Source organism: Rhinopithecus roxellana, chromosome 8 (genome assembly GCF_007565055.1).
Source record: "Rhinopithecus roxellana isolate Shanxi Qingling chromosome 8, ASM756505v1, whole genome shotgun sequence".
NCBI classification, from domain to species: domain Eukaryota; kingdom Metazoa; phylum Chordata; class Mammalia; order Primates; family Cercopithecidae; genus Rhinopithecus; species Rhinopithecus roxellana.
This window is the reverse complement of record NC_044556.1, coordinates 121,203,517-121,230,143: the sequence shown is the minus strand read 5'-3', so window position 1 is coordinate 121,230,143 and position 26,627 is coordinate 121,203,517. Positions and strand designations below refer to the sequence as shown.

The window sequence follows — 26,627 nt, the reverse complement described above, 5'->3', positions numbered from 1 at the left end:
TACTATTATAAAAATTTATTTACAAAAACAGATAGTGAGCTAGATTTGGCCCACAGGCAGCAGTAATTCACTGACCCTTGCTATAAAGGCTTGATAAATTTTATTAGTATTATTAATACAATGGCTTACAAAAAATCTTTAATACTTAACAAAGCAATATATTTTTTAACCAAGAACTAAGTATATACCTAATTTACAATTATTTTAAAACAAATTTGCTTATGGGAGCAGTGAAGAAAAAAAATCTTGCTTGTAAATCCTGGTATAACTTAATTGAATTTTAAAGAAAAAGTTTTAACTACAGAGACTGACATTCCATTGTTCTAGGTCCCTGAGGGAGAAATCCAGGCCAAAATGAAGAACAATGTTCACAAAGGCTTGGTAGAAATAAGAGGAGAAATTTGTTGAAATCTTCAACATCTCTGACCTTTGTTCTCTCTTGGAAGGGTTTGGTTTGGACTCACGACAGAGCTCAGTTTACAAAGCACAGTTCATGGAAGGAGCAGCTGTAACAAATGTTCCATTAGGAGATGTTCGTCTATTACGTCTATTACGTTGCTCAATGTCTATTGACATTGAATTGCTTTTGTTTGTTTAGACTTCAATTCTAAAAAAAATGTTTGTCTCTCCTAACAGACCAGTATACTTCCTTTTACCAAATGTTAGAGGTTACATATTGTTTATTTAGCTTTTTGCCTTGGTTATCTGTAAGACTGGAGTTAGATACAAGTGTCAATCAATATAATGCTTTGCATCTACTTGGGAGATACACTTTTTTTCCCTCAATTCTTATTTTTCCAAAATGTCAAAGGTTATCCTAAATGTTATTGCATAGGTATCTTTCATTGTAAATTCCTTCAGATGCTTTTTAGATCTAGCTGAAATATAAATCAAAAATTATAAATAAAAGTAATTTGGTCATATTTGGCAAAAAGAATGCTGTTTTCTATGTAAGGGGCCTCCCAAAGTAACAGATATATGAGTATAAATAAGATAAACTGTTAATAAATTCTTTATAAATAATGAAGTGTTTTGTAAATAAATATATTATAAGACAACATTATGATCTTTAGTTCTAGAGTTCAACAAACCTGGGTTCCAATTCCAGCTGCCTCACAATATCAGCTGCTCTGAATCTTAGTTTCATCATCTGTGAAATGACTATAATAGCTGTAACCATCTCACAGAATTGTTGTGAGAATTAAATGAAATAATACATATGATGCGCACATAGCATAATGTCTGGCCTATGATAAGCATTAAACATTTATATTTGTTAGGTAGCTATCATGACATTTTAATTTTAATTTTTCCAGCAGAATTTCTGTCAAAATATAGGAAATGTGGCTATTTGCTTAGCTCTAAATATGAGGTCCTAAAAGTTCATCTGAGCAATTACTGATGTTTTCTAAATCTATCCTCTCACTTTTTTCTCTAGTAGTTTGAGTGATCCCCGACTGAGCAGATGAAACATGACCTAACATCTGAGAACTTTGTTACCAAGTAGGGTGGATAGAAGACCATCAAAAACATTGTTCGGGAGTTTTAAATATTTACCCACAATTTAAATTGTCTAATAATTTAAACCATGGGCTGCTTTTCATGCTGTGTAATTCTACTATTTTTCCATACAACTCCCGTGTATCAGGGCTGGCAGCACTATTTACCTGAGCTAGTCTTATTTTATTTTACTTTTTGGTAACTTTCGTGAACTGAGGGAAGCGTGGAATGGCAAAATTGCGTGACACAATTTGGTTTTGTACATAGACCCAATTCTGCTAATTCTCTACAATTTCCCCCTCCTGTACTACTAACTCCTGTACTACTAACTCTAAAATATATTATTAGAACATGAATTTAATATTTTTTCTTCCAGTGTTTTTTTTCTTTAGGAGGTAGTGACTGACAAGATAATAAAGCCCAAAGTGTTATGCTCACTAGGACCACTGAAGTTGGCAGAAAAAGGCCACAACAACAGCAAGAAGGCCCAGGATTTTCAACAGAAAGGAAACTGGGAAATTAGATGAATCCTTCAGGACCCGAGTCTTTAGTGGCTTCAGTATCCTTTGTTTCTGGGTGAAGATGGCACTCCTGGCTCCTTCCCATTGCCCAGGCCCAGCCAGGCGATACTGATAGGAGTTGCAGGGTCCGAAATACAGTCTCACAGCCAGTTTAGGATCTTTGAACAAGAGAGAGCAGAAATCTGGCTTCGCACCTATCTCTAAGGCGAGCTCATCCAAGTAGTCAACATAATTGGTCTGCAACGTCTGGCTCTGGCTTTCTCCAAACCTTAGTGAAGAAAGTAAAAAGGGAATATTCACAAAATGTTCTCAGTTTTCTAGAATATTAGGCATTCAAAACTGCTAAAGGAATGAAGGAATGAGTGAATACATGAATGAGTTTTGAATGAATCTCTGGTGGAAAGTATGAGTTTATTGTTCCAGGAGGCTCATATCTCGGATTGAGAATAGGCCCTCAAAGAGCCATGAATTCATGGATGCTCTAGAAATGTGACAAGATGATCACCATTGTTTGGCATTTTTTAGGCAGTGGGAAATCTCCAGGCAAGTACATACTAGTCAGGATGGTGGCAGGGATTCACGAGATAATGCGTATGAAAGCATAGCTTGGTGTCTTGCTCAGAGGAGATGCTTAATATTTGCTTGTTAAATTACTAAAGTACCTGGCAGTCTGGATGACATATAGTAGATAATCAATGTTAGGTAAAATTGAATTTGAACAAGAGAAAACTCCCTACACCTGATGTAATCCCCAAATCAACTTTCCAAGGGTACACAATCACTGTTGAACCTCATTTTACCTCATCACAAAGTACAAATCCTTGAACCTTCATACCGACCCCTTCCTAATTTATTTTGATGGGGATTCTCCAGCTAACTTTTCACAGCTATTCAAGCTACTATCACCACCACTGTCTCATCCCATTCCCTCTCTAACCACAGAGTGTAGGTGGCTTGAGAAGTTATGGAATCTGACATGGGCATCATATAGAACTGAAATGAAATTAAGCCAAGGAGAAGTGCTCTGATTTGGTACAATTCTTATCTTTAAGTATTTGGTTCTTAACCTAGTATGTATAAGAATCGCTTAGGAAAAAGATAAAAATGCAATTTTTAGCCTCACACACAGAGTTTCTGATTCAATCATCTGGGCTCTAGCCCAGAAATTTGCATTTTATCAGGCAGTTAGGCGGTTCTTGTAAGTAGCTAGATCACTGTACTTCGAGAAACACTGCTTCATGTAAAGAATTAAAAAATATTCTTACAGGTCAATTCTTTTTTCATTCCTTTTGATAATGTCCATCATCATAGTTCTCTCTGAGGGCAGGCTACACAAGCCTAAGGAATGAAAGGTTGGTTTGAATAGTAAGTTTGAGTCAATATCATTACTTTATCTAGTTGTTGATTCTTAAAATTAAACTCTGGCCATTGAACCATGTCATACCAGTCAGGGCTTCTGTGCTGTTGAACTTCATGGGGTGCCACTCCCAAAGCACTCCATGTGATGCTGTCCAGGGAGCACAGTCTACAGCATGAACTACAAGATGGAGAGGGCCAAGAGAAGAGGCTGGAAAAGGGAAGCATGTCTGGGAACCTGGCAGCCATGACTAGCAGTTTGGCCTCTATCCTAAAGGTGACAGGAGGCTGTGGAAGTTTTCTGCATGAAGTGAGAAGATCAGATTTATTTTTTGGAAAGATCTGTCTGGCTGCAGAATTTAGGAAAATGGACTCCAGGGACGCAAGCCCATGGGGAGACCGGTAAAGAGGCTGTTGAAATAAACCTGGTGAGAGATGAGAGTCGGGCAGTAGAGATAGGGAAAGATCGATGCAGGAGTTATTATTGTGTGCTCATGATTACATTGCCTGCCCACAAATGTACCCTGAGCTTTGAATGTGTTGAAATATGGTGAAGTCCCCTTGCCTAGAGTCATCAGACATCTCATACTCAAGCAGTCTAGGCCTAAGTTCCTCACTGAAGCCCTCCTGTCCAGACTTGCATCATTTTCTGCACACCTCCTTTTATTTACAGCACTACTGTTTACCTGGTTTCCAATGCCGGAGATCTGTAAGCCCTCCTTGATTCCTCTCTATTTCTCTGACTTTCCCACACTGAACCAATCATAATGTCCTGCTGATTTTTCCCTTAATGCTTTCTCACACTTATGGCTTCCTTTCCACTTTGAATCTCTGCCCTGGCCCAGGATGCATCATATTTTAGCATAGGTTACTTCAGTAACTTTCTCTTTTATCTGTGAGGCTGTAGTCTTTCCCCACTTTCAAATCTATATTCCACACTACTGCTGAAACAATCTATCCAAAGTGTAAATCTGCTAATGCCTGTTCCTTGCTTATAACCCTCCATTGGTGCCCCGGGCTGAAGAACTTTCTAAAATGCATATTTCAGGTCCCTTGGCCAGTCTTACTTAATCAGGGTCCCTAAGGATCCATCAGATGATTTTCATGTGTAGCCATATTTGGGAAGAACTGATCTATAATTTATAATCTAAGCGCCACAGCATGTCTTACAAAATTCCTGTGTCCTGTCTCCTTCTCCAAGAGTAATCTCTTTTCTCTCTCTGCCTCATATGTCATGCTCTAGGAATGTCAAATATAATGTACCTTTCCATATGCATCATTGCCTGTATGCTTTTGTTCAGGCAATCCCCTTTTCTGCCCCTGAGAAATGCAGTTATCCAGGACGTTTTCCTTTATCATGTGCCCTCTCCTTTTTCTACCATGATAAGTGCCCTTTCTCTCCTTCCCTGAGCACTCCATATATTACTCAATCAAAGCATTTGTCATATTATGTTGAAATGGTCTGTTTAAATTTCTCTCAGTCCCACCAGTTCACAGCACAGGGCTAGGTATTCAGTAATACCTAGCTGAACAAAATTGAACCCTGGAGGCAGGGAGATAACACTGTTCTGAGGAGTATGAAGTGCTACACAGGCACTCAGAAATAAACCTTTTAATAATTTTATAACTTGTAGGGATTTGTGAAGTTGAGCTACTCAGGTATTAAGAGTTAAATTGATTTGCACATATGCTGAGGACGTTTTAAACACCATGTAGGTAAAACCAGGAGACACAGATGCTTTTCTTAAACTTATCTCTCACGATTCAAAGGAAAGTTAACATGCTCTTAGCTTTATGCCAGTTGAAATTCTCTTGACAGTCTAATAGTTTAAAGGGATGATTGCAGGTATTTATTATTACCAGATTCCTGTATTTGTTATTCTTTGAATTCTCCAGTAACTTTTCAGAAAGCTAGTCTTGTGAGAACGGCCAAGGTTGTCAAACTTTTTCTTGGCAACCTTTTTATCTCAGGCAACATTCTTATCATTATTGATAAACTTCACCAGATCTGAAACACTTAGCCACTCCCTTGCCCACACACTTACCTTTGAAAACTCTTGTCACCCAACGAGCTTGAAGTTCAGCAGTTGGGAAAATGGAACCTAGGGGCTGGATGAGACCAATGCATGCGAAGGTTGACTTCTCCAGGTGAGCGGGGAATATGTACTTATACAGTGAGACCATATTATTCTCTACTTTAACAAGTGAATCTTCAAGGAAGGGAAAAGAGAAACTATATCCTGTTGCAAAAATGATGACATCAATGTTCTCCTCCACTGTTCCATCCTCAAAAATGGCAGAAGTTTCTGTGAGCTCTTTCACTGTAGATTTCACCTTAATGGCTCCACAGAGTAGACGACTTGGGACATCATCATTTAGTACAGGTTCCTTCATAATGTATCTGAGACATACAGAAGAAAAACATTCTGAAGGATCATTTCCTGAGGAATCTTGAACCCTCTTGACATTTTTGGGGTATGGCTCTGAAAATAAAATGGCTTTTCAAATATCTGTAAAACTTGAACTTAACTGTGCCAGTCCTTATTTTCTGACTTAATTCTCATGTCACGAATACCTCCCATCAATAAATAAGGGAAAACACGTAGGTGATGTGAGTGAAAGAGATTTTAAAGAAGGAAGCATCCCCTAGGGCTTAGACAAAAATCCCTGAGTATTATGGTGGTTATTATGCCATCTCTGTTTTTAACCTTTGCCATGCTATCTAGCTTTTATTATTTTGCTGTTTTATTTAACTCCTATTTGATCATAAGTAAGAAATAAAAAATTTGCTAAATTTCCACTAATTTTGAAACCTATGAAGGGATTAATGTGAAAATTAATGTATAAAATTAGGTTTGGTGATATTTGTTAATCCCAAATATCCATGGAGTCTCTGTTAGTAATAACATGAATGTTGATGCAAAGTCTGCTTATTTTTTTTGTAGATTTGAGAACATTTTCTTTTTCTTTTTTTAATAGACAATATATGGCACTTATGTCAGATCTTAGACTACAGTAGTTACATGGCAGGCATTTGTTAAAAGATTCTAAAGCTCTTCTGTTTTTTAAGGGAAGAAACCTGTAACAACTAAAGCAAAAGAACCATTCATAACATTTGCTTGTGCTTAAATCAGTGACGTATAACTGACATCAACAGAGATTTGTCTTTTTAGCAAAGCAAAAGGAATGTGTTTCCAAGGTTGCTCATAGGAAGAACCTTCATGGTATAGGGTTAGCAAAGCATAAATTATTCGATGGAGAATTACATGTTTCCCACCACATCCCTCTGAAAGGCAGGTCATAGTCTCTTGAAACAGTTTTCTCCAATGTTAGATAACTCTGGGCATTAGAAAGTTCTCCCCTAGTTTTGCTTTCTGGAGCAGCTTGTAACACTTTTGTTTCATCTTCTTAAGTGTTTTTTAAAGGTATACAGAACAAATTTAGAATCCAAACTCCAGGACCTATAAGGTACTCATATTGTTAGATTGTAGTTTGAAATACCGCGTTAGCAATTTGAATCTTTGTTAAGGGAGACACCTTCAGACAACTTTGCTCACCAACGAGTATACCATTAAAGCAAAATAACTCTACTTGTTTTGAGGCTCAAGGCCATAATTTTCATGGTTGAACCACCGATTCATCTGTTGTTCTATCATCCATTTTACAACTGTTCGTGGCAGTACATTGCGGAGCATAGAACGAAACCGGGTGTGGAACACCGAGTCCCAAGGATAACCATCTTCAGAGACACGACTCACGACCCAGGTGCCATGCCTGGTGCTGATAAAAACCTGGCAAGCAAAAAGAAATGCAGTTTAAATTAGGGCATTGTCCCATTTAGGAGGAATCTACTACGAAGGTAATGTATCACATGTGTAGCCCCAGAATTTACAGAGATTCTGTTTTAAAGATGATTGACCTCAATGTAAAGTACCTCCTAAACAGGGGTACCCCATGGTATTTACACTGATATAGGAAGACTGTAACAAGGTCTTGAGAACTTCATGCAGACATGAGAAAGTCTTTGGGCTAATTCTGATGATGAAATCCACAAGACTTTCCCATGTTTACAGTTGTGGTTTGCTGCTCCTTAAGAGAAAGTTCCTCCCTCCTCTCATGTTTTCCACCCACCTACGTTTCTTCTATAGTGCAGGTAGAATGATTATAATCCTTGGAAACGTGTGATTATAGCCTAGTGACTACACAAGTATAAGTGTATGCTTCTGCATATCTCTGGATGGAGAATAACAAGGGAAATAATCTTCCTTCCATACTTAAAAGGCTTTATTATTGTGTGTGTGTGTGACAGGGTCTTGCTCTGTCACTCAGGCTGGACTGCAGTTGTGAAGTCATGGCTCATTGCAGTCTTGACCTCCTAGGCTCAAGTGATCCTCCCACCTCACCATCAAACATGACCACCACATCAAGCTAATTCAAACAATATTTTTGTAGAGATGGTCTCACTATGTTGCCCAGGTCAGTCTCAAATTTCTGGGCTTAAGCAATCCTCCTGCCTCAGCCTCCCAAAGTGCTGGGATTACAGGCATGAGCCATAGTGCCTGTTATGTATTTTAAAAGTTAAAAACTCTGAACTTACACTGTGATTCTCTGTCTCTTAAAGTGCACATCTGAATCCTCTTTCAGATGTATTCTTTACCTTGTTCACTAAGATTTCTCGTTTCCAAAATGTACATTTAATGTCTTTTCAAATGTATATTTTGCTGTGTTCACTGTTACTCCCCCATTGTCCAAATGCATATTTGAACCACTTCTTAAATTTTCACATACCATCCAATGAGTTTTGTTTAAGGCTATACTTGATAAACACATAAGATTCACTTGCAAGGTAACCAATTTACTTAAGAGAATTGGATACAGGCTGCTTGGGTACTACTGTGGGTGAACTATTTCAATCTGTGTTGCCATAGCTGAATGATTTCAATCTCTGTGCCTCAGTTTCTCTCTCTGTAAAATGGGGGTATAAAAAGAATGCCTACCTCATGGCATTCTTGTGTAGATTAAATGAGGTGGTATATATAAAGTACTTGAAATATTGCCTGGCAAGTGATAAGTACTGCTAGCTGTTATTTTGTAAAGTTAGGCTGGAAGAGAGGAGTTTCATACAGTGCCTTATGTCTGGAGTGAACCAGAATTTGGAGACAAATTTTGTGGGGATGGGCCTTAAATTCCTAGCTTGTGAAGTAGCACCGACACCAAGCATTCCTGCATTGCTGGTCTGTGTGTGGTATATACCTATGTTCTGAATTTCTCCTGCCGTTGCCCTTAGGCTGACTTGGCAATACTTTGATTAGATATTAGATACAAAAATATTTCCATTAGTGTCTCCGTTACTTACTGTCCCCTCTTCTTCCTCAGGATCAAGTGGAATGCTCTGCCTGTTTGATTCACTCTTTTTCTGTTGTGACCCTCCCTACAGCAGGGGAGTCTAACCTGCCTTAGTGACACCAGCTGCAACAGCGAGAGAAACATGAGGATTTAGGCTCAGTCTGCTTTATCTGAGATTCATGCTTTTAGGTCAAAGGCCAGAGATTTGGTTTTTGGTCAGAAGTATGTAAATGACTGATACGGTTTGGCTGTGCGCCCCCACCCAAATCTCACCTTGAATTGTAATAATCTCCACGTGTAAAGGGCGGGACCAGGTGGAGGTAATTCAATCACGGGCGAGGTTTCCGCCATGCTGTTCTCCTAATAGGGAGTAAGTTCTCACGAGATCTGATGGTTTTATAAGAGGTTCCCCCTTCGCTCTCATTCTGGTTCCTGCCACCTTGGTAAAGAGGTGTATTCCACTGTGATTGTTGGTTTCCTGAGGCTTCCCCAGCCATGCCAAACTGTGAGTCAATTAAGTCTCTTTTCTTTATAAATTACCCAGTCTTGGGTATGTCTTCATAGCAGCCTGAGAATGGATTAATACAATGACGCAGCACCATCCCATATGATCTTGAGTGGTGCTTTTGGATTGTGGTAGAGAGTGCTGTATCCTTATAAAGGTGAATTTCTTTTAACAGAGCAGTGCACACTCAGAATTTTGGTGAGTTCAGGTGATAATTTCAAGTTATGCAGATGCATCTAGTTCTGTTCCTAGCATATATAGCTCCTGTAAAGTCTCTGGTTAGTCTTTTCACAGAAGGTTTGGGAGTATATTACTCTGTGTAAAAGGTTTTACGATAGTTATAGATTTATATTGTTACTCTAATAAATATTGAAGAGATTAGTGCAGATGAATGATTATAATCCTGGAAATGTATGATTATAACATATTTAGGAGGAATCTACTATGTAGGTGATGTATCACATGCACAGCCCCAGAATTTATTGAGACTCTGTTTTAAAGATGATTGACCTCAAAGTGAAGTACCTCCTAAAAAGGGGGCACCTAGTGGCATTTACACTGGTAGAGGAAGACGGCAACAAAGTCTTTTGCACAAGGAGCTGTAAGGCATACAGATAGAGCCAAGGTAGTTACTTAATACTGGATCTGGCACCATAAGGCTTTCTGTAGGGCAAGACCCATACAAGGAACTGGTTTTTGCCATCTAAGATTTGATATCTTTGGAATGAAGAAGTCTAAGTCCAAATCACTGGTCTGACAACCTGTAGTAGTCTAGGATGGATCTTCACTTGGCTGACTGCTACATCAGCTCCTCCCATACTGCCCCATTATACACTAGTAGGCTTTATGGGTGTTCCCAGCATGAAAGAGCCTAGAGCTGGTACTCTCACTTTCCAGCTCTGCTCCTCTCCAGGCTGTCACAGTTCCTGCCCCCTCACTTGTTCTTCACACTGAGGTGATAAGTGACAGAGGTTTATTCTCACAAAGTGAAGACTTACTGGGTCTAGTAAACCTCTTTCTGGTGTTAGTGACCTGCTCTGTTCCCAGGCTGGCACTGACTAACACTGACTGATAGATGACTCTGACAGGGCCCAATGCAACCCCTTCATTAACCTGCTGGGCAGGCGTCATGTTTGCTTATAACTTTTGCCACTGGGTATCTAGAGTCCTGAAAGTGTAAGACTCAGAATGAAAATGATTTGTTGGTTGTGCAGAGGGCCATGGTAAGCCCTGGGTGGCCAGAGATACCAGGCTGAGGGAGTTAGTGTAAGAGTGATTGGGCATCTTGTTCAGGCCTTCTTGAGAGGGGATGCTTTGGGAGAGGGCCTTTAGCAATTTTTCTTTCTTTGCCTAGGTCTATCCTTGCAGGAGTTTATTTTTTTGCTATCCCTTACCACCACTGTCAGCAGCAGCAGCGTGTAATGTTTGACTTTTTGGCAGCTAAGCTGGTGTCATTCCTGAGCAGGTGCTAAGAGGACAGTAGTTAGAAGGCCTCAGGAAGCACCTAAATATCTATGATTTGAATTGAGAGACTTACTATCTATTTAATCTTTCTTTTCATAATATTTGGGTAACTGAAGATTACATTTCAAATATAATTCAAATGTGCACTAAATTTCTAAAAGCCACTCTCCAGAATATGAACAGATTAACCTCTCATTAAATATCCAGGTAGAAACAAGGTGTCTTGGCTGGTTATGGTGGTGCATGCCTATAATCCCAGCACTTTGGGAGGCTGAGGTGGGCAGATTGCTTGAGTTCAGGAGTTTGAGTCCAGCCTGGGCAACATGGTGAGACCCTCATCTCTACAAATATATGAAAATTAGCTGGGTGTGGTGTGGCATGTGCCTGTAGTCCCAGCTGCTCAGGAGGCTGAGATGAAAGGAAGCCTGGAGCCCAGGAGGTCAAGGCTGCAGTGAGCCATGTTGATGAAAGGCCTCTTTTTGGAAAATCATCTGGTCAAAAGTTCCCGTTTTAAAAATGGGGGAGCCATCGCCCAGAGAAGTGAAATGAATCACTTTAGGATACATGGCTGGTTAGTGACAGAGCTAGGAGATAAACTGGTTTCTTGACTTCCAGATTTTCTATGATGCCACAATGGGCTACCAACCAACTAGTTAATGAGGATTAGAGCCGTGATTATATGGCTGGGGTTCTCCAGTATAGCATCCCCACTTCCTCCCCTCTAGGTACATGGTAAGCAGAGAGCATCGCACCTGAGCAGCATTCTTACTCAGCTCAACAGCAATATCGGAGCCTGAGTTTCCCATTCCAATCACCAGGATGCGTTTTCCCTCAAATCCATCTGGATGCTTGTATTGGCGGCTATGGAAATATTGGCCTTTGAACCTCTCAATACCTTCAGGGGGAAGAAGAGAGAAGTCTGAACTCCAGAGCAACTATGTCAAGCTGATTTCAATAAAACTGCATTGTCAGCTTTTCCTTTCTGTAGTCAATTTGTTTTGCCTCTTCTCTATAGGAGTAAAGCACATAAAGTTTAGGTACCAGACCAGGTGGGGCCTATAATCCCAGTGCTTTGGGAGGCCTAGGCAGGTTGCTTGAGCTCAGGAGTTTGAGATTAGCCTTAGCAGCATAGTGAAACCCTGTCTCTACAAAAAAATACAAAAATTAACTGGGCATGGTGGTGCATGCCTGTGGTCCCAGCTACTCAGGTGACTCAGGTGGGAAGATTGCTTGAGCTTGGGAGGTAAAGAATGCAGTGACCCCTGATTGCATCACTGTACTCCAGTCTGGGTGACAGAGTGAGACTGTCTCAACACCAAAAAAAAACAAAAAAACAAAACAAAACAGGACCAAAGGGGTTGATTTTGATTTCGGAGGCTCTGATAGAGACAAACAAATGGTCATGAATACAGCAGGACCAGATACTGTCTTTTGGCTTCCCATTATACTATTTTGGACTATATAATGACACTTGACACTTTAATATCGCATATTAGGCAGGGTGTGGTGGCTCAAGCCTGTAATCCTAGCACTTTGGTAGGCCAAGGTGGGCAGATCAACTGAGGTCAGGAGTTTGAAACCAGCCTGGCCAACATGATGAAATTCTGTCTCTAGTAAAACTACAAAAATTAGCTAGGGGTAGTCATGTACTTGTAATCCCAGCTACTTGGGAGGCTGAGGCAGGAGAATCGCTTGAACCTGGGAGATGGAAGTTGTGGAGATTGCAGTGAGCCGAGATTGTGCCACTGCACTCCAGTCTGGGTGATAGAGTAAGACTTCATCTCAAAAAAAAAAAAAAAAAAAAAAAACCACTTATCAGATACTCTTAAATATTTCTTAAGCACATTATGAAGTGCTATTATAATTGTGTAATAGTTAGAAAACAATTTAGCAATCTTATTTTCCAAAAGTAAACAAAAACTAAAACTAAAAACCAGGAACATAGGAGTTGGTTTCTATATTGTATAAGTCAGTGACTTGCTGGTGGTTAATCACAGACAAGCTTCTCTGTGTCCTTTCCTAGTTACTATTACACTTCCCACAAACATACGACTTTATAAAGGATTTGCCATTGACGGCGGGGTTGCTTGAAAGAATGAGATTATTGGTTCTCAAAGCGTGGTCACATGGCCAGCAATATCAGCATTGCCTGGTGTTAGAAATGCAAATTCTCAGCCTCATGCCAGACCTACTGTCTTAGTTTGTCTTCTATTTTTAACAAAATATCTGAAACTGAATATTTTATAGTGGAAGGAAATTATTTTGGCACACAATTATGGAGGCTGAGAAGTCAAGGTTGAACGGCTGCATCTGCTGAGAGCCTTCTTGCTGGTTTGGACTCTGAAGAGTCCCAAGGCAGCACAGGGCATTGCATGGTGAGGGAGCCAAGCATGCTAACATGCTAGCTCAGGTCTCTATTCCTCTTCTTATAAAGCCAGCAATTCCACTCCTGTGATAACCCAATAATCCATTAACCCATTTATCCACAAATGGCTTAACCCATTCATGAGGGCAGAGCTCTTATGACTCAATCACCTCTTAAAGGCCCCATCTCTTCATACTGTCCCATTGGGGATTAACCTCAATATGAGTTTTGGACAGGACATTCAAGCCATAGCACCTATTAAATCAGAAATATGGAGGGTGGGGCATAGCAGTTTGTGCTTTGAAAAGCCCTCCAGGTGACTCTATTTGGGAACAATTGCTTTAGATGGGCAGGTCTTAATCCTGACTATATATTAAAATCACCTGAGCAAATTTTCATTGCTCTAACACTACATAGTGTTTGAATCTGGGGGGGGGGGGGGTAGGTCCCCAGGCCATCAGGGATTTAGAAGCTCCCCAGGTGATTCTAATATGAAGCCTGGCCTATGAACCACTATATTACCTATTTTCCTGAGGGCCTTGGGAAAGAAGTGTGTTCTCTGAGGAAAGACTTGGGTGGACCAGAACAGGTGGATGCAGGGTTCTATTCTTGCACTTCTCTCCCCATCACTAACTTGCAGAAGCATTTCTTTCAAGGAGTGCTCCCCTTGTGTGTGAGAATGGACCTGTGGAAAAGGCTCGGTGTTTGACAGGGTAGAAAAAGGCCAATGCAGGCACATGACTAGAAGGGCCTCTCCAACAGAGAACCAGTTTGATGTGCATTCTCTAAAATTCTGCTGAGGACTTAGTGACTTCCAAGGAAGTTGGCTCTGAGATCTATGTGTGATGAAGACTCAGAGGCCGATAGAAACAAAGATGCTGTTTGGTGTCTTTCATCTTTTTAGCTCTATCTCAATCTTTTTGAGCCAAGTTGTGCCTAGTTGCAGCAATGAATCCTGCCTGTCAATCTAAACTACATATAAAGTACCTGTAAACCTACTCCAAAAAGCTGGGAATCCCTGTGGGTCTCACCTGGAAATGACTTCAGTGGGATATGAGGTAGAAAGTGGTGGCCACTGCAAACCATAACTGCATCAAAGACAGCACTCTGCTCCTTGCCGTTGCTCTGAGTAACAACCTTCCATTGGCCAGAGGATGAGAAATCTGGACATTTTCTCACACTAAGGACAGTTGTCTTGAAGAAACAGAGAAGACATCATTGAGAATTACTCCAGGATAACATGGGCCAAGTGTGTCCTTCTCATCGCTGCTTCATGCAAGAGGCCTGACTCAGCAGTGGGGCCAGTCTATTAAGGGTGTTGAATACTGAGTAAGGACTTGAGAGAGAAAAGAAAAACAAGTTCTTATGAAAACTGTCAGAATCCAGATGGAGTCACTAACGTTAAGAAACCCGACAAATAGAACTGGGAAAGGCCAGAAAGAGCGGGTTCTCATGGTGTGTGCCTGGTAACAAAAAAGACTACAAAAACCACCACCTTGCAGAAAGATCATCATAATCTTACACAAAAATGACTTCTACAAGACCATCTGCTCAGTAACTGTCTAATCTCTGGCATCACCCTTGTTATTGCTCTTTATATTATTTATATAATTATTTCAAAGCAATTATGTAATTGTATTTTCCCCCCATTTAAAAACCTTTGTCTTCCTTTAACTCGCTGAATATACACATAGTTTACCATGGCATGTATATTCTCATTACAATGCTCTATTACCAAATAAGTTTCTTTTAAAGAACTTCTGTTTGTTATTTGATAGTCTGAACAAGGAAACAAACCAATAATTCAAGTGATCATGCAATTGGCATATGTCAGGAACGTTTTATGTAGCCACCTCTTTGTGGACTTTGTATTAGAGAAGATATTTCATGAAAAACACTTTGCAGAGTGCCTGACACATGGTCAGCATTCCACAGAATGATAGTTTTTAACATTTACTATTTTTAAAACAGCACATCATGTGAGCAAGACAGTTCGTGATCTCATTTGAATAAAATGATTTATTGGTTCATTGATTTTTAAAAATGTAGCTCACTGGAGGTCTGTTAATTTTTAAAATTGTACATAAATGTTTCATATCTGCTGGATTAAGAAACAATGTCAAGTGGAAGCAAAGTTTATAATGCTAGAGGAATTGCATGCTTCTCATTTGCAAGTATTTTAGTCTTTTATATATTTCAGATCTTCAGATATTTTTCAAAATGCTGTGTTGGTAATTTTTAAGCTGTCTCAATTTAAAAATATATATGGAATATTAGTAGAAATCTTGTGAAAGGGCTTTAAATATCTGGGTAATTTTCAGACGAGAGAAAAGATTTCAGATTGTAGTTCAAAGTAGTATATTAACTGAAGTGCTGCAGATCCTTGCTATTCAAAATGTGACTTGAGGACCAGGATCTTCAGTATCACTTGTGAGCTTGTCAGAAGTGCAGAATTTCAGAACTTACCCCATACCTATTAAATTAGAACCTACATTTTTAACAAGATCTCCAGGTGATTCATGTCCACATTAAAGTTTGAGAAGCACTGGGTAGATTACATTGACAATCATAAGCAACAGGGCTTGTTACAGTTTGCCTGCTTCTCGAGTTGAGCCCTAACACCTATGACTTGTACCAACTCAGAGATCAATAAAAAACTAGTCTTCCCAACCCCTCTCACTCCGAGAAACAAAAGCAGCAGTAACACCATAGTCAAGAGAAATGACTCCCTTGCAACTCTAACATGATCTTTAAAAGAATGGAATAGAAGTTATATATCATAAGAGGGCAATATGTTTGTTAAGTAGATTGATAGTTAAGTGTACAAAGCTACAAAACCTTCTGGTATACATAATCTGTTATTCACAAGTTAGATCTAGGAATTGGGGGAAAACTACATTAGGTAGAACTAGACGTTTTAATGGAATTTATAAATACAAATTTTCATCAAAATTTACTAAGTTGATATTATATAAACCTAGTATTAGAATTACTAAGAAAATGAGATGTATTAAAAAAATAAGCCTCACAAACAGTTATTTATCCAGAAATGTTACTTACTTTGAGACAGGATCTCTCACTGTTGCCTAGGCTGGAGTGCAATGGCACAATCACCACTTATTGCAGCCCTGACCTCCCAGGCTCAAGTGATCCTCCTTTCTCAGTCTCTCGAGTAGCTGGGACCACAGTTGGGTATTAACATGCCTGGATAATCTTTTAAAAATGTTTTTGGAGACAGATTTTCACCGTATTGCCCAGGTTGGTCTCAAATTCCTGGGTTCAAGTGATCCTCCTGCCTCAGCCTCCCAAAGTGCTGGGATTACAAACATGAATCATCACACCTGGCCAGGAAATGTGATTTATATTTTATTTTCTAAGCATAGTAGCTATTTCTCAAAGTATAGACTATTGATAAAAATTCAGCATGCTTAATGAAAATATTGTTTTTTGTTGATTGTTTCTGAGGAAGCACAGGAAAAGCTAACTCCAAGTGTATTTAAAAATAATCTGGCCATCTTTAGGTTGCAAGAGATTGCATTCAGAAAAAAATGGTAAGTAAAAATACTTTCCACAGCCTTCTAGTATGGACAGAGAGCAAGGAGTTTATTTAATACACGTCTAAGAAATCCCATTTCTATGAAGAAGCTAAGAAAACAAAACAGCAATTTAATTTTGGTATATGTCCTTTCAAGGCAAATGAAGCTAGGCATACTCAATGGTAACAGATATTAGTTTAAATGAATTTTTCAGGCCGGGTGCAGTGGCTCACACCTGTAATCCCAGCACTTGGGAGGCTGAGGCAGGTGAATCACTTGAGGTCAGGAGTTCGAGACCAGCCTGGCTCAAATGGTGAAACCTCATCTCTACCAAAAATACAAAAATGAACTAGGTATGGTGATGTGTGCCCGTAGTCCTAGCTACTACGGAGGCTGAGGCGGGAGAATCGCTTGAGCCTGGAAGACAGAGGTTACAGTGAGCCGAGATTATGCCACTGCACTCCAGCCTGGGCAACAGAGTGAGACTCTGTCTCAGAAAAAAAAAAAAGAAAATGTTTTGACATCAATATCATTCAAACCTTTAACAGATGATTTTCCTCTTCAATAAATGTATATAATCTATAATATCAAGGGTAATAACACTACTTTTTGGGTTTCATATCAGGTTGTTATATTTCAACAAACACTTAGAATGGAATACTTTATTCATAATCACTTTCATTATCAGAGTAACTTTTCTATTTAAATAGCTGAACTAATGTAGAGAAACCCATTTCCCCAAAAATACAATACCTGGAACTGAATATATTTTAACAGATCAAATTTTTTGGCAAAAATCCTGAAATATTCCAGAAGTTTAGAATTATGCAGGAAGTTTGGAAAATCTTCAGGCATTGGAAAGTCACTGAAACAGGACATTTCTTTGCTGGTGTTGGTAATGACAGATTGATAGATGCTTGCTCGGCCATCTTCCACCTTCTCCTGAAGGATCAAATAAAATAGTGATAATTACACATTCAATTTTTTTGTTTGTTTTTTACTCTTCCTACATCTAACCCCTGGGTGATACAATTGTCTTTGGTTGCTGTGGTGTGGTGACAATGTTTAGGTGATGAGTGCAGTCTATGTGTTCCATCAATCATTCTGTGATGACACCAGTTTATTGCCTGCCTGTAACGCTCACTGTGAGGGGTAGGGGTGATGTGGCAATGGTGAGGCTGGGGTCAGGGACAATTATTTTGGCACATTGCAAGATATTAGCATCCTGGGTCTCTACCTATTTAATGTCAGTCTTTGTGACAACCAGCTTGCTTCCTAAATTCCCCTTGGGGAGGCTGTATATAGCTATTAGCTCTTTAGAAACCAGTAAACCCTGGGACACTGGGCAGAGAACATAATAGAGAATTTCAGTATTCTAAAATGAGTACTTTTGGAGAAAGGGAGTTTGCACATTTTGACACATTTTGATTTGAATCCCTTTACACAAATCAATCATTGTCAAGTGATAAAGGTGAGTAGCACTGATATCTTATTTTTTTTTGGAGACGTCGATCGGTCACCCAGGCTGGAGTGCAGTGGCGCGATCTTGGCTCACTGCAAGCTCTGCCTCCCAGGTTCACGCCATTCTCCTGCCTCAGCTTCCTGAGTAGCTGGGACTACAGGCGCCTGCCACCACGCCCGTCTAATTTTTTTTTTTTTCGTATTTTTTAGTAGAGATGGAGTTTCACCACGTTAGCCAGAATGGTCTCGATCTCCTGACCGCGTGATCCGCCCGCCTCAGCCTCCCAAAGTGCTAGGATTACAGGTACCACCGTGCCTGGTTCATTTTTGTATTTTTGGTAAAGACAGGGTTTCTTTACCTTTTGGTTTCTTTACCACATCCATTTTGGCCAGGCCAGTCTCGAACTCCTGACCTCAAGTGATCTACCTACCTCGGCCTCCCAAAGTGCTGGGATTACAGGCGTGAGCCACCATGCCCAGCTCCTCTCTATTTTTTTCATTCATTCATTCATTCATCATTTATTTTGTTTACTCATGCCTACTCTAGGACATTTTTCATGAGTAGTGTGTTTATGCTGGTCTAGAATCAAGATTTTATTTATTTATTTTGAGACAGGGTCTCATTCTAGTTGCCCAAGCTGGAGTGCAAGGTCACAATCTCAGCTCACTGCAGCCTCAACCTCCTGGGCTCAGGTATGCACCACCACACCCTGCACCTGGCCAGAATCAAGATTTAAATGGTAACTTTGTTATAATTTCAAGTAACTTGGTAAAAGCTAATCAGGTTAAGGTGTGCTAACTTTCTAGGTTGTTAGAATTTAGTATGGCATTATTATTAACTATACATATTAATATCCAAAGAGTTTGCACTAGAATGCAAGGGGGTTTCTGTCTCATATACAAGGATATAATGATCTGAACTCTGTATAAACAAATAACGGTAGAGTGTTTTTATTTTCACACACTGGCTTCAAATTGCATAATACTGAAGTCAAACTGATGTGTAAACTATTTCTAGATGTTTCAGTATGATTGAATATAATATCATTGGCAAGACAATGAGTTTCTTAAATTCTCAAAATGGGAAATATTTTATGAAGCAAAAAAGACTATTTTTCTCAAGACCAGATAATCTTTTTTTTTTTTTTAGACAGGGTCTCACTCTGTGGCCCAAGCTGGAATGCAGTGGCATGATCATGGCTTACAGCAGCATCAACCTCCTGGGCTTAAGTGATCTTCCCACCTCAACCTCCCAGGCAGCTGGGACCACAGGGATGTGCCACTACATGGGCTAATTTTTTTTTTTTTTTTTTTTTGTAGAGATGAGGTCTTAACTATGTTGCCCAGGCAGGTCTAAACTCCTGAGCTCAAGCAATCCACCCACCTCGACCCCCAAAAGTGCTGGGATTACAGGCATGAGCCACTGCGCCCAGCCCCAAGACAAATAATTTTATGAGTAGTATAGAGTAGAGATAAATAGGAGGGTTCTGGAGTCAGACTGACTGGGTTGATGTCCTAATTCTGCCACCTTTAATGGCTTCGTGACCATGAGCAAGTTACATAGGTCAGTTTCCTCATTTTCCTCTATAAAACGGGGCTCACTAATAACTTAAACATGCAACAATTGTTCCAAGGCTTTAATGAGAGTGAATAAAGTACTTAGCAGAATGCCAGGCTCGAAATACTTAAGAATATTGATCTCTTTTCTATTATTGGCCACTAGAGTTAAATTTACTAAGCCAGCCACAGTTTTGAATCAGTTAAACTAAGACAGTTATACTGCAGCCAAAATGCTAGTTTTTAAAAAAGCCAATAATTTGGCTTAAAAATGTGGTTGGCTCCTCTATCAGGTCAATTTTAAGGGAATTTTGAGTGATGAGAAGAACTGATTTGATGTCTGAGGCCCTACGGTAATCTTAGGGCCAGGGCAAAACTTTGGGAGGTTTCATTTTACTTGTGTAGTCTGTGAGCAAACAATAATGACCTCACAATTCTTTTTCTGAAGATCAAGTGATAATCCTTTCTTTCTTTTTTTTTTTTGAGACAGGATTTTACTCTTGTTGCCTAGGCTGGAGTGCAATGGCATGATCTCGGTTCACTGCAACCTCCCTCTCCTGGGTTCAAGTGACTCTCTTGCCTCAGTCTCCTGAGTAGCTTGGATTACAGGTATGCACCACCATGCCCAGCTAATTTTGTATTTTTAGTAGAGGCAGGGTTTCTCCATGTTGGTCAGGCGGGTCTGGAACTCCCGACCTCAGGTGATCTGCCCCCGTCAGCCTCCCAAAGTGCTGGGATTACAGGCATGAGCCACTGCGCCCTGGCCAAGTGATAAACTTTTATTGTTGGGTTAATTGGTAAATAGCAGCTAAAAAAATCCCCTTGTCTTTATATGTGCTTCTTTCTACATTTAGTTTGCTAAAGTAGGTGTCTGTGTATTTAGAGAAATCTGGGTAAAATTGGCCTAGTTTTCCTAGTTATGAAGAGATGATTAACATTGATTTAATAGACAAGTATGTATCAAATACTTATCCTGACCAGGGCCTGGGCTTGGAGTTAGGGATAAGATGCTAACAGTACAAACATAGTTTATATCTTTATGGAGCTTATTGTTATATTGAATTAAAATGCACTTGAACTTTGGAGACGTGAAAGTGGAGACAGAGGGTTTATTGTCAATCAAGAGGAGGACAGAGACACAGTTTTCAAAACTGATAAATTTAACTCACATATTAAGTACTCGTACTGCCTGGATAATATATTTAAGCATAAATATAGATAGTCTGAATTTCCTTATGTATAGAATTTGCCATATTTTTTAACATAAATGATCACATAATAAAGAATTCTTCTAATATAGAATTTTCAGAATGTCAGAAAACTCTAGCAAACCAAGTTAATTTAGATAGCACTTATTTAGAATTTATGATCTTTTGATCACGATCTGAATTGAAGTTTATGTTTGACTTCATGACAATAAAAAGGTTGTAAACTGAGTTTAAAGAAGATCATAAGGGTAATATTTAATCTACTCAAGGGTGCAAATTTATAAAGCAGAAACAGATTCACTTATTGTAAATGTGAATTACAAAAACTTACAAATTAAACTTTTTGTTTGTGAAACATCATTATATTGACCCTTACCAATCAATAATTTTGCTTTAATGGGTAGTTATCATAAGCAGTTAGAAGTAATAAAATGCTTTTCTTTAAAAATATTCTGGCTGGGCGCGGTGGCTCAAGCCTGTAATCCCAGCACTTTGGGAGGCTGAGACGGGCGGATCACGAGGTCAGGAGATCGAGACCATCCTGGCTAACCTGGTGAAACCCCGTCTCTACTAAAAATACAAAAAAACTAGCCGGGTGTGGTGGCGGGCGCCTGTAGTCCCAGCTACTCGGGAGGCTGAGGCAGGAGAATGGCGTGAATGAACCCGGGAGGCGGAGCTTGCAGTGAGCTGAGATCCAGCCACTGCACTCCAGCCCGGGCGACAGAGCGAGACTCCGTCTCAAAAAAATAAAAAAATAAAAAAATAAATAATAAATAAATAAAAATATTCTGTGATTCTGTCATTTCACTCTTTCGGATGGACCTTACATCTATGTGCTCCATTACCTTAATTGAATATGATTGAAACTCTTCTTACTTCCTTGTCCTACAGTTAGAGGTAAAATTGCAATTCTCAAATGCCAGTCAGTGGGCCAGTTGCATTAGAAGATGGGTCCAGATGTGTGGTGGCACAAGGCTGTAATCCCAGCTACTCAGGAGGCTGAGGTAGGAGAATGCTTGAAGCCGGGGAGTGGAGGTTGCAGTGGGCAGAGATTGCACCAGTGTCCTCCAGACTGGGCGACAGAGTGAGACTCCATCTCAAAAAAAAAAAAAAAAAAGGCCCAGATTCTGTATTTTAGAAGTGCTCCCTAGCTGCTTCTGCACAATGAACTTTGTGAACCACATCTCTGTTAGAGTATTGCTATCTTCTGTCATCTTTCATTAGGCTGGTGTCCCCCTTGATCACTGGCCTTGATCACTGATAGAGACCCCTAATTAAGCTCCCTGGCTCAGGTATTTTCCACCTTTTTTTCTGCTGCATTCAGGGTAAAGGGTATACACTCATTGGCAATCTGTTTGGAATGTTGGATCTTGGGGGAACCATATTTTAAGAGAGAAAATGATATTTCAGATTGAACTTAGAGGAAGAAAATCAAGATTGAGATATGTCTAGAGAGTATTACATGAAAATTAAAATAACTAAACATATACATCTGGAAAAGGAGGAGATCCAAATATTAAAAGAAAACCCACAGGGAAAAAAAAAAAAAAAACTATACATGGTAACTCCCACGTGACTACAAGGTATTAGGAACAATAAAGGAAACAGCGAAGGTTAGTGACTGAAAGATGATCATGTTTTCCTCTATCAATACTTCAGCAAGGTTATTAAGTGTGAGAGCTCCAAAATTGTAAACCCTCATTTTTTTCCCACCACCTATGTTCCCCTGAGCAAATTCTTTATCTAAAAACTGTTTCTTCTTAATATGTAAACAAAGGTAATCATAATACGTACTTCCTAGCAGTATTGCGAAGAAAAGAAGGTGATGCTTGCCAAGTGCTTCCCATTGCTAGAAACAGAGCTAAAAATATATGCTAATTACCTACATGTCCCATGGTCCATATGTGCCACTAGGGGGTGCGGGAGAGTTTGGAAGAATTCTGTATTGTCTGGGTTGGGCATAGGACGATTCTTAAATTTACTTATTTGTTAATTTATCACCACCAAATATGTTAAGTAATCTCAGAAGGATTTGTGTAAATATAAAAATTAATAACCCATTTTAAACATTGCTTCTGGATGGTAGAGTAGTGAAGAGGCAAAGTTTCCCAGGGAAGAGCGTGGGGCTCCCAGCAACCTTCCTGAAACTCAGTCACCTGGTAACCAAAACCCTCACATAGCCCTCCTGCAGGCAGCCTGTGAAATTTTGCTTATTTTATGTTTCACTCTGAAGGGAGACTCTTTGACTTCATTGAGTGGAGACAATAGTTTATATTCCTCTATTGAATATAGTTTTAAGAGGAATTTGAAATGTGATACTGTTACAAGTTCCACAGTTATATACTTAACCTTTAATATTCAATAAAGCCTAATTATTCAGGTTTTAATCCAGTTTTTCTAGTGAATAGGAAGGTATCTCTAATCTGAAATTTTAGATACTGGCAATAGGATAGTTGGAGAAATATTTTACTGAAGAAAATACCTTCCTAGAATTCATCAAATCATATTGTTGGCAGACTATTCAAGCTAACTCTCATCTCTTTTGCTGACAATAAGTCCGTGGGATGTGAGCTTGCAAGGATTTTGGTATACTGGGGGAGGGAGGTTGTGGAACCAATCTCCTGCATATACCAAGGAACAACTGTAATTTCTACATTTCTTGTTTAGGTTAAGAATCTACCGGCTGGGCGCGGTGGCTCATGCCTGTAATCCCAGCACTTTGGGAGGCTGAGGTGGGAGGATCACAAGGTCAGGAGATCGAGACCATCCTGGCTAACATGGTGAAACCCCGTCTCTACTAAAATTACAAAAAATAGCCAGGCGTGGTGGCAGGCGCCTGTAATCCCAGCTACTCAGAGGCTGAGGCAGGAGAATGTTGTGAACCCGGGAGGCGGAGTCTGCAGTGAGCCGAGATTCAGTCACTGCACTCCAGCCTGGGCCACAGAGGGAGACTCCGTCTAAAAAAAAAAAAAAAAAAAAAAAAAACTCCCAACTGAAGTCTACATGTGAACCTAGAGTGGACAAAAATATCTTTGGTTAAGACAGGAATGACCAGCACATATCACCATCCCAGGAAAAGCTAAAATGATGTTAGTTACCAGGTTTTAATAAGAAATGAATGTGATTTAAGCTGTTTTCCTTTTTGCAAAGCTACCTGTCTTACAGAAGAATACATTTCTCCCTTCTCCATCATTAACTCTGAGTGTGTTTAGATAGTAGAATGATCAGATTTTTAAATTAGGTGTTTGTGTAACAATTACCAAACTTGTCTTATAGGATTCATTTGAGATATTTATTAAAAACTCCCAGAAGATTTTGATTCAGTAGGTCTGGGATGGTGCCCACGAATCAATTTTTTTTTTTTTTTTTTTTTTTTTTTTTGGTGGCAGGTTTGTTTAACCAAAGGAATCAATATCTTTAAGAAACTCTGCATGGCTGGGAATGGTAGCCTGGGCGACAGAGTAGGACCCTGTCTCAAAAAATATTAAAAAGAAAAACCCTCTAGGTGTGGCTTATGGTCATATGTAGTTGAGAAGTCTAATGTTGAATGTTAAAAAAGATCCCTGTTGGCATGAGATTAAATTTGAACTGACAAAGCACGTGCAGGTCCTGGGTCACCTTGCCATCCTCCTAACTAATCAGCCTGCAATGAGAGCCCTTTGTATGGTCTCTGCTGATATGAGTTTGATTTTCATGTAGTCAAACCTTTTGCTCCCATCTGGAATATTCTTATGTGTTTTAATATCTCAGAGATACCTGATTACATAATTAAACTTTTGAACGTAAACTTTTGTTTAATCTTTTACATATGTGTTTTAAGATCTTAAAACACATGTGTTTTAATATCTCAGAGATACCTGATTACATAATTCTAAAGTCATTGCTTTTGGGTTCTGAACGTAAACTTTTTGTTTAATGGTTGTAAGTCAGGGTTTATCTGTTTAGAAGTCACAGAGGCCCTGGTTTGAAGGCCAGTTCCTCCAGTTGTGTGGCCCTGGCCATCTCACTTAACCTCCCTCACTTTCAGTTTGCTCATCTATAAAATATATAGTTATTGTTAGTAGCTAACATTTATTGAACTCTATTATGAGTCCCAAACTTATCTGAGTTCTTTATATGAATTATCTCCCTTAATCTTCAAAATAGCACTACGAGATAATCACACTTTCCTGTTATATCCATTTATAATTGAGTAAACTGAAACACAGGATGTAAATAACTTGCTCAAGATCTCACAGTTAGAAGGTGGTAAGCTACTACCTATTGAGAGGTTGTGGGAAGGAATAATTATAAATCCTTATAGCTGTCTGTCTATGCAACTTTCTAATTTTTATACAAATTGTGAAGGACAGCGATGTGGGTTGACTGTGTCCCCATCCAAATCTCATCGTGAATTGTAGTTCCCACAATCCCCACATGTCATGGGAAGGACCCGGTGGGAGGTAATTGAATCAAGGGGGCAGCTACCCTCATGCTGTTCTCACGACAGTGAGTGTGTTCTAATGAGATCTGATGGTTTCATAAAGGGCTTTTCCCCCTTTGCTCAGCACCTCTCTCTCCCATTGCTATGACTGTAAGTTTCCTGAGTTCCTCCCCAGCCATGTGGAACTGTGAGTCAATTAAACCTGTTTCCTTTATAAATCACCCAGTCTCAGTATTTCTTCATAGCAAAGTGAGAATGGACTAATACATACAAATAGCATTATCAATATTTGGTTTGATTAATAGAATACATTTAATTAGTAAAACATATTTAACAAAGAGTTTCACAGCAGTTAGAATGTCATTGATAAAGCTCAGTAAACAAACATGGTTCATTTGTCAGAGAAAAATAGTAATGATAAGAGCATGTTCTCTAAAGAAGCATTTGGTTATAATTGAAGCAGAAGTGATATCTTGAAGAATCCTTGTTACTTCTATTTTTGTAAAATGTTCTCTAATATTAGTGTATTACAGAATGACAAAAGTATGGGCTGTAAGACAATTGCTGAATCCAAAAGAAGACATATTTTACATGCCTGGGTCAGCTACCTAGGTTGGGTTAGTATTGACCAGGGGAGAGGTGCCAGCCTATGACTTCACTTCCATTATGGCCACGTCAATAAATAGAAATAAAATCTGATCAAAGTTGTTTAATAACTTCTCAATATGGCCCATGAGTAACTATGATTCACCCTGAAATAACACAACCTGTTCAAGACCCAAGAAAATCTCACTTACTTTGAACCTCCACACTCCTCCAATATCTTCAGTTCTCTCAAAGCAAGTGGGCTCAAGTCCCTCATCCACACAGCACTTCAGAGAAATCAGGCCACTGACCCCAGCTCCGATCACAGCTACCTTCTTTGCCATCAGTTCCTGTCAAGGAGTTGATCAATCGACATTACTTAACTGGGACAACGGGTAAGAGAATCCTTATGATGTAGTCAGGTAGTTGGCTTTAAACATTGTAGCAGTGGTAATTTAATAAGTAGCACTATTGAAGAAAGAGCCAGTCAAAAATCCTCTCTTCTTGCCTTTGAGAAAAGCTGAGTTGTCTTATGGACTTTGTTGCACACCTTGCTTACATCTAGCTTTAACATTTAAAAGCGACCCATTCAACAAAGCCAGTCTATGCAGTAACATACTAGGTATGTGAGCCAAATTTCCAGCTAGAGTTCCAAGCTTTTCCTTTTCAGCTGCTTTCCCCAGCAATCAACCTTACCTTTGTTTTTGCCTTTTGGCACCGTCTCTTGACAGAATAGTTTTCTCCCTTGGTTGTGTGCTGGGAGGCAGTTGGAAGTGTTTTTAAGAGTAGGAGGTGGCTGT

At 39.5% G+C, this 26,627-nt stretch overlaps 1 protein-coding gene across 2 annotated transcripts; it reads right to left on the bottom strand.

The window, feature by feature from the left end:
* FMO2 (flavin containing dimethylaniline monoxygenase 2) lies at positions 1 to 26,627 on the bottom strand. Of its 2 annotated transcripts, XM_030936976.1 has the most exons (10): positions 26,524 to 26,627; positions 26,040 to 26,177; positions 17,347 to 17,535; positions 14,089 to 14,251; positions 11,445 to 11,587; positions 8,997 to 9,083; positions 6,969 to 7,168; positions 5,423 to 5,778; positions 3,287 to 3,359; positions 1 to 2,289 (listed from the first exon to the last, which is right to left on the bottom strand). In XM_030936976.1, the coding sequence occupies exons 2-10, from the start codon at positions 26,169 to 26,171 to the stop codon at positions 1,938 to 1,940; spliced, it is 1,695 nt and encodes a 564-aa protein (XP_030792836.1). In that variant the 5' UTR covers positions 26,172 to 26,177; positions 26,524 to 26,627; the 3' UTR covers positions 1 to 1,937. The 2 variants fall into 2 exon arrangements, with proteins under 2 accessions (XP_030792836.1, XP_010369608.2); XM_010371306.2 differs by lacking the exon at positions 8,997 to 9,083 and having other exon boundaries at positions 1,888 to 2,289.